Here is a 15691-nt window from a genome sequence, read left to right on the forward strand (position 1 = left end):
GGGCTCTCCGGGACCCAGGCAGCACAGGCTGCCCCCCCCTATAGCCAGCGGGGGACCCAGTATTCACTGCACCCGTTCGTGCATATCGAATGGGTGCAGTGAATATATGAATATGTAATGAGCGCCTCGAGCGCTCCGGCCCCCTGCTGGCTGCACTGTGTAAAAAAAAAAAAAAAAAAAAAAAATTTTATTATTAAATTAAATATATATTCATGTGCTATAAGCACATGAATAAAAATAACATGCCCCTTCACAGAAAAAGAAACCTGATTTTTTGACACCAAAATTAAAAAAAAAAAACTTTTAGTTTAAAAGTTCACATTCCAGCTCCCCATCAAAAGATGGAGAATTGCTACACGGAAAAATCACTTAGAAAGACAGAGAATATTTCACATTGAATAGGGTTGCTCGCTTTTGGAGAGCAAAATGCTCCATCCAAGGCGAACAAAGCACAAGTTTTCTCATTGAATACTGCCCACTGTTGGAACCATTACTTTATGTACATTGTGCTACAATGCCAGCTGGTCAGACTAATGCCTGGGAGCATATGACAAGCAACCGTTTGCTCTAAAATGCTTGAGAACTCGCAAAAACAATTGTTCTAATAATAATAATAATAATAATATATATATATATATATATATACACACACACACATACATACACACACATATATACAGTGAAAAGTATATGTTAATAAATATATATATATATATATATATATACACATATACACAGTGAAAAGTATATGTTAATATATTTTTTGCAAAGATTCTCACCTCATTCCTTCTGTTGAGTTGTTTTGATGATTTCTGTAAAGCTGTGGTACACCGAGCATAGCCTCAGTGAATACTGCAAGAAAGCCCAGTGTTTCTACATAGAGCACAGAATCCAGGGACAGATAGGTGATGTAACCAATCACACCAGTGAACGCCAGCACACACTGCACATAGTCTATGAATCTGCTCCAGTGCCAGAAGAAGTTCATATCAAAATCTGTAAAAAAACAAAAAAATAATTATTCTTCAAAAAAAAAACTCCTAAAAAATAAACATGTACAGGTCAAGTATCCCCAATTCAAATATCCGTTATCCAAATTATTCCGAAAACCATACATTCCAGAATGTGAAAAAAAAATGTTTCTTGTTAAAAACCTACTGGGGACATTTGTAACAGCGCTACTGAAGACATGATGGCGTCACTGGCACTAAATATGTGCAAGAAAATGATTTTTTTTGCATTCAAAATTTCTTTCATGTTGTGAAACCTTGTTTTATGCACAAATAAACATATTTGTGTATATCATGTGGTTGATGTGTTTGTACAACATCAATGCAAGATACCTCAATATACATATTGAAATATAAAAATATTCTGAAATATGGAATAATCCATTATCCAAAATTCTTCTGGTCCCGAGAATTTTGGATAAGGGATACTCAGGGGGGGTATGCAATGTGCCGCCGCTATTTCCGACGTGGGAAATAGCGGCGGCTCCCTATTCAATGCTGTCATTAGCGAGAGCATTGATGCAGGATCACGGCAGAACAGGCCCAACTTCAGAAGCGGTCGGGCCCGTTTTGCCGATAACGACCGTGGATTGTCGTTATCCGGGCCGCAGATCGACAATCCACGGCTGTTTTCGGCAATGCCCCCTTTGTGCCCATCGGCAGGCGGGACATTGAATCCTGTCTGTCGTTATGCGGTCGATCTGATCGCAAACGGGCCAGGATCACGTCTGTCGGCGGGGATCGACAGCCGTGATCCCAGATTGCATACCCCCTTAACCTGTATAATCAGTCATCTATTTGCAACAATCTGACATGTTGATGAACAAATACTTTGCAAAGAATGTTCTTTGTAGTTTAGTTACTTAATATGGCAGATGTGATTTGTTTTTACTGGACCATCCAATTATCCTTCCTTTCCCCCTAAAAATATTTCCATTTTCAGTCAAAAACACATAGGACCTGCAATAAGTCATGGGCCTATGTGTTTTCGTGGTCGCAGTTGGGTAAAAAAAAATTTTAAGCATATCCCGGATTCTGTTGCAGGTAAAAAAAAAAATCCATGATAAGTGACAGCATCAGTGCTAATTACATCGCCCCAGTAGAGTTAATTATTAGCTGTAAATGACCATGTCTAATCGGACGCAACCCTTAATACACATGATAAAACCCTACAAAAACATGTGAAATTGTATTATGGTATAAAAGCATTTGCTTTCAATAAAATAAACTCTGCAGGACTGATAGATAAGCATTTCTTCTTGGTTGCTATGCATTACAGGGGGATTTCAAATCATTAATTAAAAAAAAAAAAAAGACAATTAAAAAAACAAAAGAAAAACACATTCATCTATTTAGGTTTCGCTGTATTTTCTTTCGCTCTAATTTCTAAAAGCAAAACCTTAACCCTTTTGCAATTCAAACAGTCTGGTTTAAATTTAAATATATATATTTTTTCATAAATGGTCTACATTGAAAGTTGAACAATGTTACTGTTCTTATATTAAAGTGGCTCACCATTGGATCGGCTACTAGCGCTAGGGCTGTTGAGCCTGACTAGACGCTGGATCTGAAAGGGTTAAACCTAATGCCAATGCAAGCATTATAGTCACTATCTTACATCTCTAGGTACTTCATATAAAAATGCAATTCACCTTCACCATTTGGCATTTCTGGCTATATAAGCGGTTATTTGTTAACTGAAGAAAGCAATATCCTGCAAAATGACAAAGGACGAGGTCACCTGATCATTGACTGATATACACAAGAAATGATGAGCAATATTTATTTCAATCAAGAAAACCCACTACAAATCAATTTGTGAAATGACACCATTTTAATTAATCCAGAAGAAGCAGATCCCAATTTAGCAAATAAGTGTTGGCATTTCAGCATATAATGTCAGGTCAGTTCTATGTATCCTGCTAAGTCAGAAGGTTGTGGAACAGAAGTTATTACAGTGATTCTATTGGCAATCTTTTCATCTGTTCCCTAGAATAACACCATTAAACAGTAATTATACTTCATACTTGTATTATGTTTGAGTGTCTGAGTGTTTCCAGGATGAAGTTTTTGAGAAAACATTTTACCATAGTTCAGCATGGTGTGTAGATTGAAGACAATTTGCCTTTGTCAGGCAGAAAGACTGACAGCCAGGGGTTTAATTCAAGCAGGATTCCATTGTAACAGCTTGTAAATGCTGTCAACATCACTACAACATGCCCCCTTGCGGATCTATGTTGCCCCAGACTTGTGGATCTTTAGCCCTTTAGGGTTATGAACAAAAATCTGCAAGTCCAGAGATACCATAAGTGCAGTAAATAGCTGCATTTACTTGCGGCTGTGTAGTTTGCCATTAACGGAATCAATCACCTAGTGCTCAATGCTTAAATAGTCCCTGTTTACAAGAACAAACAATAGGAGGTAGGCGATATATACTAAGCAACCCACTGGTATAAATAGGTAGAATGACTCACATTACTGATAACCAATGGGGAATAATAAGTAAATTAGCTCAACAAGTGAGGAAGAGCATAGTGAAAAAAGGTAAATTTCCTTAGAAACTTCCCTTTTGTTCAAAGTCCCTAACAGGCAGAAGAAGAGGGGGGGGAAGTGGAGTCAATGGGAAGTCACAGGGAAAGAACAGCCAAAGGGCCGTATGCATTACGGCCGGCAAGGGGGTTAAACTGCGGGGATCACCGAAAACAAGCGATCCTCCCTTTTTAACCCCCTGGCACCAGCCACTCACCCTATTCTACATTCCAGGGGAATCCTCACTGTCGGCGGACAGGCAGGATTACCCCAAACTGCGATGCTCGTGGCTAATGCATTTAGCCGCGAGCCTCGCTGTTCTGATGATGCACGTATTTGTATATATGCAGATCCCAGGAGTGAACGGCTTGGCGAGTTTTGCAATCCAGAGGGGGGCAGAAATCGGACCGGACCAGGGGAACGCCCAGCGTTTTATGGGAATCGCCGTTACAGTGCTAGGCATTTCCCTGGGAACGCAGGTGGGCCAATGCCCGAAGAAGGAAATAAAATCAGCTAATTTCTGATGGCCAGAGAGTACATTTGATGGTCGGTGGCCATCGAATGATTTCTCTCCCCTTCATCCGAATGCGAGGAGATGTGCTCGCGTACATACCCTCACATGGTACAGGCGGGATTTGGCGTGGGGGGAAGGCAGGGATGTTGGACATTAGGCCGGGCATTGTTTCAGGGCTCGCTAAGCTGCGAAAGACTGCTGCTTAGAGAGTCTTTCAGAATCGCCCACTTTTCTCTCTCACCCATTCCTGACAACATCTCCACCGTGTAAGTAAGCACCACCTGCAGCACACCCACTACCACCTCTCCCACAGCACCACCGGACACCCTCCACCATCTGTGGTCTCCCTGCATCTGCCACTCCCCAACCCGCGGTACTAATGCACACCACCCAAGGCACCCCCACACCCAGACCTGCTAAACCCGCAGTACCCCTGCACCCAGCCACCCCAACACCGTACCCGCTCATCCCCCATACGCATTACCCACCCACACATACATCCATCCCCCACACCACCACCACCTACGCACCTCCAGTAACTGCCTGTCACTGAACCAGTGCACCCCCACACCTGACCAACACACACAGGGCACCACCACATGTGTAACGGCACCAACCTCAGTATCCCTGCACCTGCCACTGCCCCACCCACACCACCCCCAAACACCCTCCCCCACCCACAGCAGACTCCACCAAACCCCCCTGCCCGCCCTTTCAAGACCGGTGCCACCCCAACCCCTACCATCTCCCACCCAACTGCAGCACCCCTGCACCCACCCCTCCCCCACACCTGCAACTCCACCACCCGCACCCACGGACACCCTCCCCCTGCCACTCCCAAGCCATGGTTCTAATGCACCCACACACTGCACCCCCACACCCAGACAGCCTCAACCCGCAGTACCCCTGCACCCAGCCGCGGCAATACTGCACTCGCCCATCCCCCACCCGCAGTAACCACGCACCCATCCCTCCCCTCCCCCACACCACCCCCACTCCCAAACCCACAGCAGGGAATCCTTCATATAATACACATCATATTTCACACAATAAAGACATTCACAGGTTAAGTAGGCGGAGGCCCTTACGACTGTGTGAAGAGCAAACGTAGGGCGCAATGAATCACCTAGTTATTAAATATCATTCCTGTGCATTGTTAAACTTCTGGAGCGGCAATTACCCGCGTATAGGGGGTGGTGTCTGGTAAGTCTCTCCAGACCCTCCTGTTGCAGTGCCAAGCCTCCTGCAACAGCCTTGTCCCTCATTAAGATCTGTCGGCACCAGAGTGGGTACAGATCCAATTTGCCCCCACAAATGTGGCTATTACAGGAGAAGCCTTAGTTTACAGGAGGCAGAAAGGACTGCTGGGCATCCGCAACTGGGTCTCCATGCCACCACTCCTAGCACCCAATCACAAAAAACTTACCCAGAATGACTAAAAAATCTCAATATGTATAGTTTGGAGCAGAGAAGAGAAAGTGGGGACATAATAGAAACTTTCAAACAATGAACACTAAAGTAAATGCTGCATTTATATTACTTTAAATAATGAAACTCCTACACATTATGTGGACGTTCCTATCCCTTTTCCATAGCTAAAAGAAAACAAAACAGCATTTAAGCTTCACAAGCACAGGCCCTCCAGCTTTAGAATTGCTTGGTCAAAAAAGAAGACAGAGCAGTGATTAGAGTTTAAGCAGTGCTAAAAAATCTTCAGCTGTGCAAGTGCTGCCCTCTTGTGGAACAGCAAAACGTTACCTGCAAACACAATACAGTATTTCTGACATTTTTAAATAAGTAAATGCTGACCATTTTAAGAATCATGAGGCGATAACATAATTTTGAAACAGCTGTCAATACCAGTACAAGAAACAATCAAAGCCATATAGGCCCTATCAAGTATTTGCTGGAGATCTGCATAAAGCAAACTAAAAGCTTAACACAATTGCATCAAGCCCTTACCATTGCAAAACCTGTCTGCATGAATTCGTTTCATGTAGCCAGTGGATGATGTGGTGCAGTATACTGCCACTTTCTATGCTGATTCAATTGCAATGCTAGCTAGTATCGGATTTTATTCACTTACATTTCCATACTGCCACTTTCAGACAAAGGGGGGTATTCAATGTAGGGGGAACGGCTGTCAAGCAAGCTAGACAGCCGTGCCCCTGTCCCATTCTCGCTTTGCTCGACTTGAGCTCGGCGGTCGGGATTCAATGTCCCAGCCGCCGAGCGGCGAGAAAGGGGCGTGGCCGCGAGTTGAGGGCGGAAATAGACGAGCTCCAGCCGGCTTTTCTCGGCAGAACGAGCCCGACTTGTGAAGTCAGGCTCGTTCTGCCAAGAACCCCTATTCAATGCTGTCGGGGAAGACAACATTGAATAGGGCACCGCACCCATCTCCCCCGTCGGGAGATGGCTGCGGGAGCACGACAAAAAATTGAATACCCCCCAAAGGGCCAGATGTACTAAGTTTGAAAAGTGATAAAATGGAGAGTGATACACCACCAGCCAATCAGCTCCTAGCTGCCATGTGACTGCTGTGCTGTGTTTGAAAAAATGGTGGTTTATCACTCTCTATTTTATCACTTTTCAAGGCTTTGTACATCTCGCTCTAACAGAAATGTGAAGCCTAAAGAAGCAGATTGGTTGATATGTTATTTCTCTCCAAGATTTGATACATCTCACCCTGTGTCCCCAATAATAAATGGCACTGCCTTTAATATGGCAGTTAGGAGCCGATTGGTTGGTAGTGTACTTTATTTTTCTGCACGGGTTGATACATTTCCACCTAGATATCACGGATGCCCAGAACACCACACCTAGAAACTTAATTCCTTTTAAGTTAAAGTTGGATGAAAGGAGTAATTACAAAGAAAGGAGAGAATTAAACACTCAGTAAAATCTGTGGCGAGGCTTCCCTGAGCCAGTAACATGGCAAACATCCTGATGGGAGAGCGTATGCTAATATATCGTCTTCTCACAATACCATCTGCTAACAGCAGTATGTCAAGTGATTAACACAGCATTTAGTGTTGCAAAGTTCTACCAAGCAATGAAACTTGTTAAGTGAGGTATATTATTAATGATGACCTGCGACATGGATATGGAATTAACAACAAGCCCCAGGCACACAATAATGATCTTTGTTTATAATTACCAAGCACAACTTAAACGCAAGGTTCGCATATTTATCCAATGCAAAAACTAAAACCTGATTCAAACTTTTTATGTTATAGTGCAGATGAACATAAATGGGTAATTAAAAGCAGAGCATTGTGTGTGTGTGTGTGTGTGTGTATATATATATATATATATATATTTTATATATTTATTTAGTTATTTATTTTATTAATTGCTGTATTAACTGTGGATTAGAGGTCCTCCAATGGCCCTCTGCAGTGGCAGCGCTGCGGAGGGAATTCTCTGTTGAAGCCTATGGGCTTCTTACCACAGCTCTACTGTGAGGGATCAGTCACGGATCCCTCCCAGCATGCCCCCTGCCATGCGCAGAGGGACTCCTGGGTCTCTGACCCGGAAGTCCAGTGCCAGCACCACATCACAAGGGACAGCTCTTATCGCAAGAGCTGTCCCTTGCGTTAATAATCGATTATTAACAATGCGGTACCCGGCGAAGGGGGACAAAAATGGACAGCGTATGTTAGAACATCCTGCCCACTGTCTGGAATAGTTTATCCCTATTTTAAACTAGCTGGGATACCTAGTATTGCCAGGGTTCAAGGCTGGACCCTGAAGTACACCTGCAGCCCTCATTTTTAGATGTTTCCCTTACTTACAATCCCATTCCATTGCCACAGTCTGACTCCATAGAGTACCGAGCTGCTCATGAGCCCGTCAGCAGGCTCTGCTAAGTATAAACCACTGCCTGCAGGAGGACATGTAAAATCAGATGAGATGGGCGAGGACAGGTTTAGGTTGAGTGCAGTGGGGGGGGGGGGGGGGGGGGGGGGGGGAATACTTGCCAAGCAGTTATCTGGATTCTGAAAAATCAGGATACCACTGTCGGTCTGACCACCAGCATCTCAGGCATCATGTACCCAACCCGGTAAGACATTTAACCCTTTGAGTGCCATTGCTGCCTGAGATCCTCAATATGTCCTTTAAAAATCCTCCAAAAATGCCAGTGTTGCTCACTGCAACTGTTCTATTAGTATAAATACAAATACAGCAAGGTCAATTAATTTATGTTAAATATTGCACTAAAAAAAACAGTAGCTGTGAACAGCACTGCCATTTTGACCATCTCTCATAGCAACGTTGGCACTTAAACGGTTTGTGACAAAGGGCCGACTAAAATATATGGTCACTTACTTGAAATACTGCCAAGTCTGGATATTAAGCATATAGCCGCTATATATGGGATGTAACACAACTCTTTGGAAGAAATGGCTAATTACAGAGTTTATGCATAGTGCATAAACTCTGTAATTAGCCATTTCTTCCAAAGAGTTGTGTTACATCCCGTATATAGCGGCTATATGCTTAATGCAGAATTAAAATCACTATAGGGATGGTGGAATTGGGACACAGGATTGCTCGGCTTACAGACTGCATCATTTATTTATGAACATTAGCTACAGTATGTTTTGTGGTTGCACCCTAACAACTTTTAGTGAGATTCTAGCAGATGTCCCTGACATAGCTTGAAAGTGTGACAGTGTGTGTATATTATGCATTAGAGTGTGACAGTGATGGTTATTCCTATCCCGTAGCTACTGCTATGGCATGCGCAAACTACTAAATTAGCAGTCAGCGACAGTCATTATGATGCTGATTCAGAGGCAGTCAGCCCCCATTTGTGAAAACGGTGGCCTGTCGCCATGAGTGCTATATGCCGCCTGATGGGGAGTGACAGATCTGACGCGGTGTCCTAGGACACAGCTCATATCACTACTGTAGCAGGAGGCATCTGCTTGTACTCGACACCTCCTCCAGCATTACCACACAGCGATGTCACTGCTGCTTTCAAGGAAGCACCGATCACGTCTCCAATCAAATCTAATTTAGCCTAAGTGCCTATAGCATGCATGAGAGTGTGACAGTGTGTGTAGATATTAGTCTTACCATTTCCTTTAAGGGACACGGCCGTTAGGTCGACATACATTAGGTCGGCATGGACAGAAGGTTGACATGGCCAAAAGGTCTACATGGGTGTTTCCCAAAAAATGTTTAGCCGACATGTGCCGACGGGCAGTATTTCATGCCCTACCATCCACTAGGGCTTGGAAGGAAAATAGGATTAGTGTACAGAGCGTAGCGAGGTACCATGCCTGAAGCGTGGCGAGCGCAGTGAACCATGCGAGGGATGAGATGCACCGATGCAGTGTCCATGTCAACATTCGGGACAAAAATTTGAAAGACCCATGTCGACCTAATGCACGTGTCGACCTTTTGTCTGTGTCGACCTAAGGCCTGTCGACATACAGTGGTCAAACCAATGTATGTTGACTTTTGATCAAATTACCCATACCCCCATTTAAATCATGACACTCCTGAATTCCACAGGTTCTATGGCTGAATAAAATGAGGTGAAATGCTGGCTTGACAAGTAATTAATGAGTGTCAAAGTTTAAAGGGATAGAATGTTAAGTTTATTATATGATGTAGAAGAGTTACAGTAAGTGGTCCTGACAAAGTTAAATTGTTGGGACCTGCATTTGGAGGGCATGCTGGTTCCTGTAGTGTCACAAGGAGGATTTAGGGGTAACTCCTGATAGGCTGGCTCACAACTTCAGGTGACCATATGCGGTACAATTGCTGGGTGTGATCAGATGCACGCTCCCACACATCTCTTCGCACAGCTCAAAAAGTATGTCCTGCACATAATTTTTGTACTAGATTGCATTGCATTGCAAAACGTATGCGATGCGATCTAGTCAAAATTGCATACAATAATTGTAAAGTGTATGGGCACCTTTATATATATTGTGAAGTGCTGTTATCATGTAGCCTTGCAGTAGACCAGGGGTGGGGAACCTTTTTGTGCCAAGGGCCGCATACGGCCCCCGGGCCTGAGGTTCCCCACCCATGCAGTAGACAATTATATGGCCCAGAATGGGTGGTGTTATCATGCAGTATAGGGACCTTCGGTATCAGAGAAGCCTTGTCAAGGTCCAGAAGCTTATCATATAATTTACAAAATATATGGAACTAAGATCTCTGAATTACCTTCTGTTATGTTGGTTTTTTAAGTCTTATTACTAATGCCCTTTGGTGTGCTAGGGGTTAAATCCTTCTCCCTTGCAGCACCTGAGGGGCATTACAAATTTGATTGAGCAGCTCTCACACTGTTTTAAAGATAAAACCTAGGCAATCCTTGTCAAACTACACCTTGTTAAATCTGGTGGATCCAAGTTTAAAACTCTAGCCATGCATGGAAAACTTATAGGACACAGAGAGGGAAATTTACTAAAGGAAATTTGTAAAAAAAAAAAAATAGGTGTATTTGTATCCAGAAATACACTTATTTTTGACATTTACTATCCCGAAAATACGGCAATTCGTATTCGTATTGATCTGCTATCAATACGAATTGCCGTATTTTCGGGATAGTAAATGTCAAAAATAAGTGTATTTCTGGATACAAATACAGGTTGAGTATCCCGTATCCAAAATGCTCGGGACCAGAAGAATTTTGGATAACGGATTATTCCGTATTTCGGAATATTTTAATTATGTATTTTGAAGTATCTTGCATGTATGCTGTATAAACACATAAAATACACACAAATATATTTTATTATCACATAAAATACACACAAATATATTTTATTTGTTCAATAAACAAGGTTTCAAAACATGAAACAAAATTTGTGTACTATCTCAGATATTGAATTTGAATGCCAAACAATCATTGTCTTGCACATATATAGTGCCAGTTATATATTATGTCACCAGTAGTGCTGTTACAAATGTCCCCAGTGAGTTTTTAGCAAAAAAAATATATTTTTTTCACTTTCTGGAATGTATGGTTTTCGGAATAATTCGGATAACGGATACTCGGATACGGGATACTCAACCTGTACACCTATTTTTTACAAATTTCCTTTAGTAAATTTCCCCCAGAGGGTGAAATACTTATGTTGAGACATTCAGAAAGTGAGAGATGCAAAAAAGAAAAAAAAAAAAAGTTGGATTTTGAAGTGTAAATGATTGCCGTTTTAAAAAAACTGGCGATTTCTTACCAAATCTCTCACTTTCGGAATCTCTCATTCTGTTACATTTCACCCAGATATTCTACCTTATTATATATACATTACTGAGAAATCAGATGTCAATGAGACATTCAACTTGTGAGAAACCTTTTAAACAACAACAACAACAACAACTGTAATCCTTTAGAACATCTGTATGATGATGTGCTTTACGTGGATGTTTCCGTGCAGGGTATATCATACTACTACACAAGTACTTGCTTTCCAATATCTGCAAATGGTCCTTGTATGGCTCGCCTCCTACAGTGTAACCATGGCTGCCTCATCTGGTGCACTTGTGGATGGGATGAAAAATACATGGCCCAGAGTCTACACTAAATCACCCATTTTGTGTAATTTCTTCTATGGGTAATCTATTCCACACAGGGTAATCCTACGCAATGCGTCTAAAATGGCTGCAGCACCTGGTACCTTGTCAGGGTGGAGTACACAACCCATGGAAGTTATTAAATGTTTTTAATTTCTGTAAAGCACCTTGAGTCCTGTTGGAGAAAGTGCGCTATATAAATAAAACTTACTATGTTATAAATTAGTATATAAGACCTGGGCGAACTCCTCTGGATAGATCCATGTGATATAGCAGAGATGAGGTGGCACTCCCCGGAATTCAAAACTCCGGACTTTAAGCAGGTAACAGGTTTATTTCAAAGGTTCAATCACCAATAACAGTGATTGAAACATTTAAATAAACCTGCTTAAGGTTCAGAGTTTTGAATTTCGGGGAGTGCCACCTCATATCTCTCTCTCTATATAGAATATCCATCCATCCATACCTACCTACCTAGGGGTTAATGTTTGTGCCAGTACATTATATATATATATATATATTATAATATAAAATTGGCATGCGCCGAGTGGAAGTTAGGGCAGAGGAAAGCTTTGCTTCCTTAGACTGTCCCATCAGATTTTTTAACAACATTTCGAAGCTGGATAATTTAAATCTATTTCCATCAGATACTGTGCCTATGTGCCTAGCAGTGAGGAATATAGAGTAAGATCAAATCAGACACAGGCTACATAACACTACATACACTATAACAAAGGTGCACACGTCAATTTAGAAGTAATAACACCTTCAAACAAAGAGCCCTAAAAAAACGGTTTCAATTTTGAAATGTACGAACCCAATCATATCACGCATGCAAATCCGTGGAGGAAGGTTCCATAAAAAGTAGCAATAAATAAAACAAGCACAAACACTTCTATTCTGTGATAAGTTAGGTGGAAATGGGATAAAAAAATAAATAAAAAAAAAATCACAAAAAACAGGTAAACAAAATTAACATGATGGAAGGGAGGAAGCCTCATGCAAGGTGGGTGTTGGCGGTACATACCCAGAAAGCATCTCTTGGGATGAGTTTTGAGTTCTTCATCCTTACTATCTGAGGCTGGAAACATCAAAAAAATGAAAAGAAGAAAAACAACATTGATACAATGTTTAAAAACACCTACTTAATTGTCGTATAACAAACTTTTCCTGACTACGCACAACTCCAGTCACAAAATACCAGAGAAACCCCTGATTTATGCAGACAGAATGCCTATTCTGGCCATTATACAGCAGCCTATCCAGACACACATTTATAACTGCACTTACTGCAGTCTCACAGAGAGGTAGATGCCAAGCTGACCAGCAGGGCCAATTTAGGAAAAATAAGTTAGTGCAAGATTAAAGTTAATTTAGCTAATGCACATTATAGCTTAATGTACATCATGGTTTTGCAGAAAACCATTCCTTCACACAATAAATGAACATGTTATTTATTGTGTGTTACAGCTGTATAGATTGCGTATGTGTGCCACAGCTTACGGGACTGCAGAATCTGAGGCACATTCACTACAGTATTTGCGCGATTTTCATGTAGCATCATAATTTGGAACTTTTAAAAACATTTTAGACTATAGCAAACATGTTTGAGCACAAGATAGTGTACGACCTAGCTGTTTGCTGAAAAATCCCCCCTTTGCAGTGTCAGCGCTGCGGAGGGAATTGTCAGCAAAATCTGGCGATTCCCTGCAGAAGCCTATGGGCTTCTTATTCTTACCACAGCGTTGTGTGAGGGATCCGTCACAGATCCCTCTCAGCATGGCCCGCAGCCGGCCCCGGCGCATGCGCAGAGGGACTCCCGGGTCTCAGACCCGGAAGCCAAGCGCCGGAGCTGCATCGTAAGGGACAGCTCTTATCGCAAGAGCTGTCCCTTGTGTTAATAATCGCACATGTTAGAGTATATTTAATTATTAATAATGCGGTACCCGGCTAACGGGAGATAAAATGGGCAGCGGATGTTAGAATATCCCTCCCCTAGTGAAGAGTAGGAGTACAATTAGAAATATTTACCATTAAATGTTAGTGTTAAAGACTGAATTAAAAAAAAGACACTTTAATGATCCACTAGATTAAATTATACAAGGTGTGGCTATTAAATAACGAGGCTGCAATGTGTGAACTTTTATGCAAATGGGACTAAAAACGTTCACCATCCCATTCTGATTGCAAATCCAGGCTTACAGGGCAGATTGGGTGTCATATTCACATATGTTTTAGTTGCACAAAAGATTTAATGATGGCCGTGACGAGGCGGAACATGATGAATGTCCAAGAAGACCTTGCATTTCAAAAACAAAGAAATCTTAATTGACCATAGACTCAGCATCCGAATGAGAGTGGAAATGGAACACCAATAAAGTAGCTGCTAGGTTTTGTCTTGATGCAAGACTTGTGCAACAAAAGTTTGTGAGAAGATGGTTCTAAGGATTCTCGCGGTCGAGCAGAAATATAGATCAGACGTTCTGGAACAGAGTCAAGTGAATTGGCATTTTTAAGATGAAGTTATTACTTGTGGTGAAACATGGATCTTCCAGTAATGTTCTGACAAAAAAAAAAAAACAGCCAGTGTACTGGAAAACAAGATTATCCTGATCAAGAATGAAGGTATGAATGTCAAAGCAAATCAACATTTAAAGCCATGTTATTTGTTTGCTATCAATGGTGTTCTTTTGGTAGATTGGGGATCAGAATGAGCAACAGTGAATCAACATTACTACAAAAATGTTCTACAAATTCTGTGGAAAAGAATCAGAAGAGGCGATAGATGTGGAAACTCTCCATCAGGACAACACAACAGCCCACACAGCAGATTTGGTCAAGATACATTAAAGTGCTAGAACTCCCTCCATACTCATCAGACCTAGCGCTGCGTGACTGCTTTACCTAAAGTCAAATATGTACTCAAGGGAATATGGTGTGATGCACAAAAAGCGCTAACCCTCACTTAGTGATTTCTAGTATTAGTGACACAATTTTCAGTGATATAATTTACAGTAATATAAAATTATAATAAAAGTAATGTTGTCAACACTCCAGAATATATACTGTGGCAGCAAAAGTTTTCAAATTGGCCTAATTTCCATAGGTCCCAAGAAAAATGTCTGCTAGATGGTAAAACTTCTGCGCCTTCAATATTGACAAGTAAGATGTTTTGTGACAATCCTTACAAAAACTTTCTATGTGCGTACCGAAAGTTAAATGCAGTTTCGCGTGTAGTGATGTCTTTCACTCCCAGATATTCATCCTTATCTTTCACTTCCGCCAGGAGGCGTGGGGATGCTCATTCGAATATGAAATATCCAAAAAGGATGATATCAGAGTTTCAAAAAGACAATATCTGTGCAAAAAGTGACTTTTTCTTTGTATATATAAAGTGCTGGTGCTTAAAAAAGTGCTTGTAAAGGTGAAAAAACGCCACCTTGGGGCTAATGTTATCAGCACACGTGTCACCACCCTGTGATTAAAGATGGTTATTATTAAAAATAAATGATGGACTCACACTGGGGTTATCTCTGTCCAGGTGCAGTTCCCATCAGGTATATTGCCGGAGCCCTTAAAACCAAAGAGATCTCTGAACCCCTGAGGAAGTCCTATTACACAAGAAAGGGACGAAACCGGTTGGGTACATACACCTCTCCATTTCCTGATGACTGAAATCAGATAAGCTTTTATTTTTATGTCAAATGTACGGGTCCATCCATTACTGTTTTTTTATATTTGTTATGCGTATTGTTTTAAATAAATGTGTATAAAAACAATATCACGCTATTAGCCTTTTCCCTTTGCTGGGAGTTTTGGTTTTAAGGGCTCCGGCAATATAACTGATGGGAACTGCACCTGGACAGAGATAACCCCAGTGTGAGTCCATCATTTATTTTTAATAATAACCATCTTTAATCACAGGGTGGTGACACGTGTGCTGATAACATTAGCCACAAGGTGGCGTTTTTTCACCTTTACAAGCACTTTAAGCACCAGCACTTTATATATACAAAGAAAAAGTCACTTTTTGCACAGATATTGTCTTTTTGAAACTCTGATATCATCCTTTTTGGATATTTCATATTCGAATGAGCAT

General features: G+C 41.6%; 1 protein-coding gene across 5 annotated transcripts in view; it reads right to left on the reverse strand.

Moving 5' to 3' along the window:
• The window catches only part of SLC66A2 (solute carrier family 66 member 2), a 120134-nt gene that overhangs the window by 42515 nt on the left and 61928 nt on the right, over window positions 1-15691 (reverse strand). For 4 of the 5 annotated variants that reach the window (XM_083187791.1, XM_083187792.1, XM_083187795.1 and 1 more), the window contains exons 4-5: window positions 12620-12673; window positions 780-996 (exon numbers count right to left, since the gene is read on the reverse strand). In XM_083187791.1, coding sequence (XP_083043917.1) covers window positions 780-996; window positions 12620-12673 — 271 coding nt within the window. The remainder of the gene's footprint in view (window positions 1-779; window positions 997-12619; window positions 12674-15691) is intronic. The other variant, XM_083187793.1, reaches the window with a different exon arrangement.

Source organism: Crinia signifera, chromosome 5 (genome assembly GCF_055691185.1).
Source record: "Crinia signifera chromosome 5, ASM5569118v1, whole genome shotgun sequence".
NCBI lineage: Eukaryota > Metazoa > Chordata > Amphibia > Anura > Myobatrachidae > Crinia > Crinia signifera.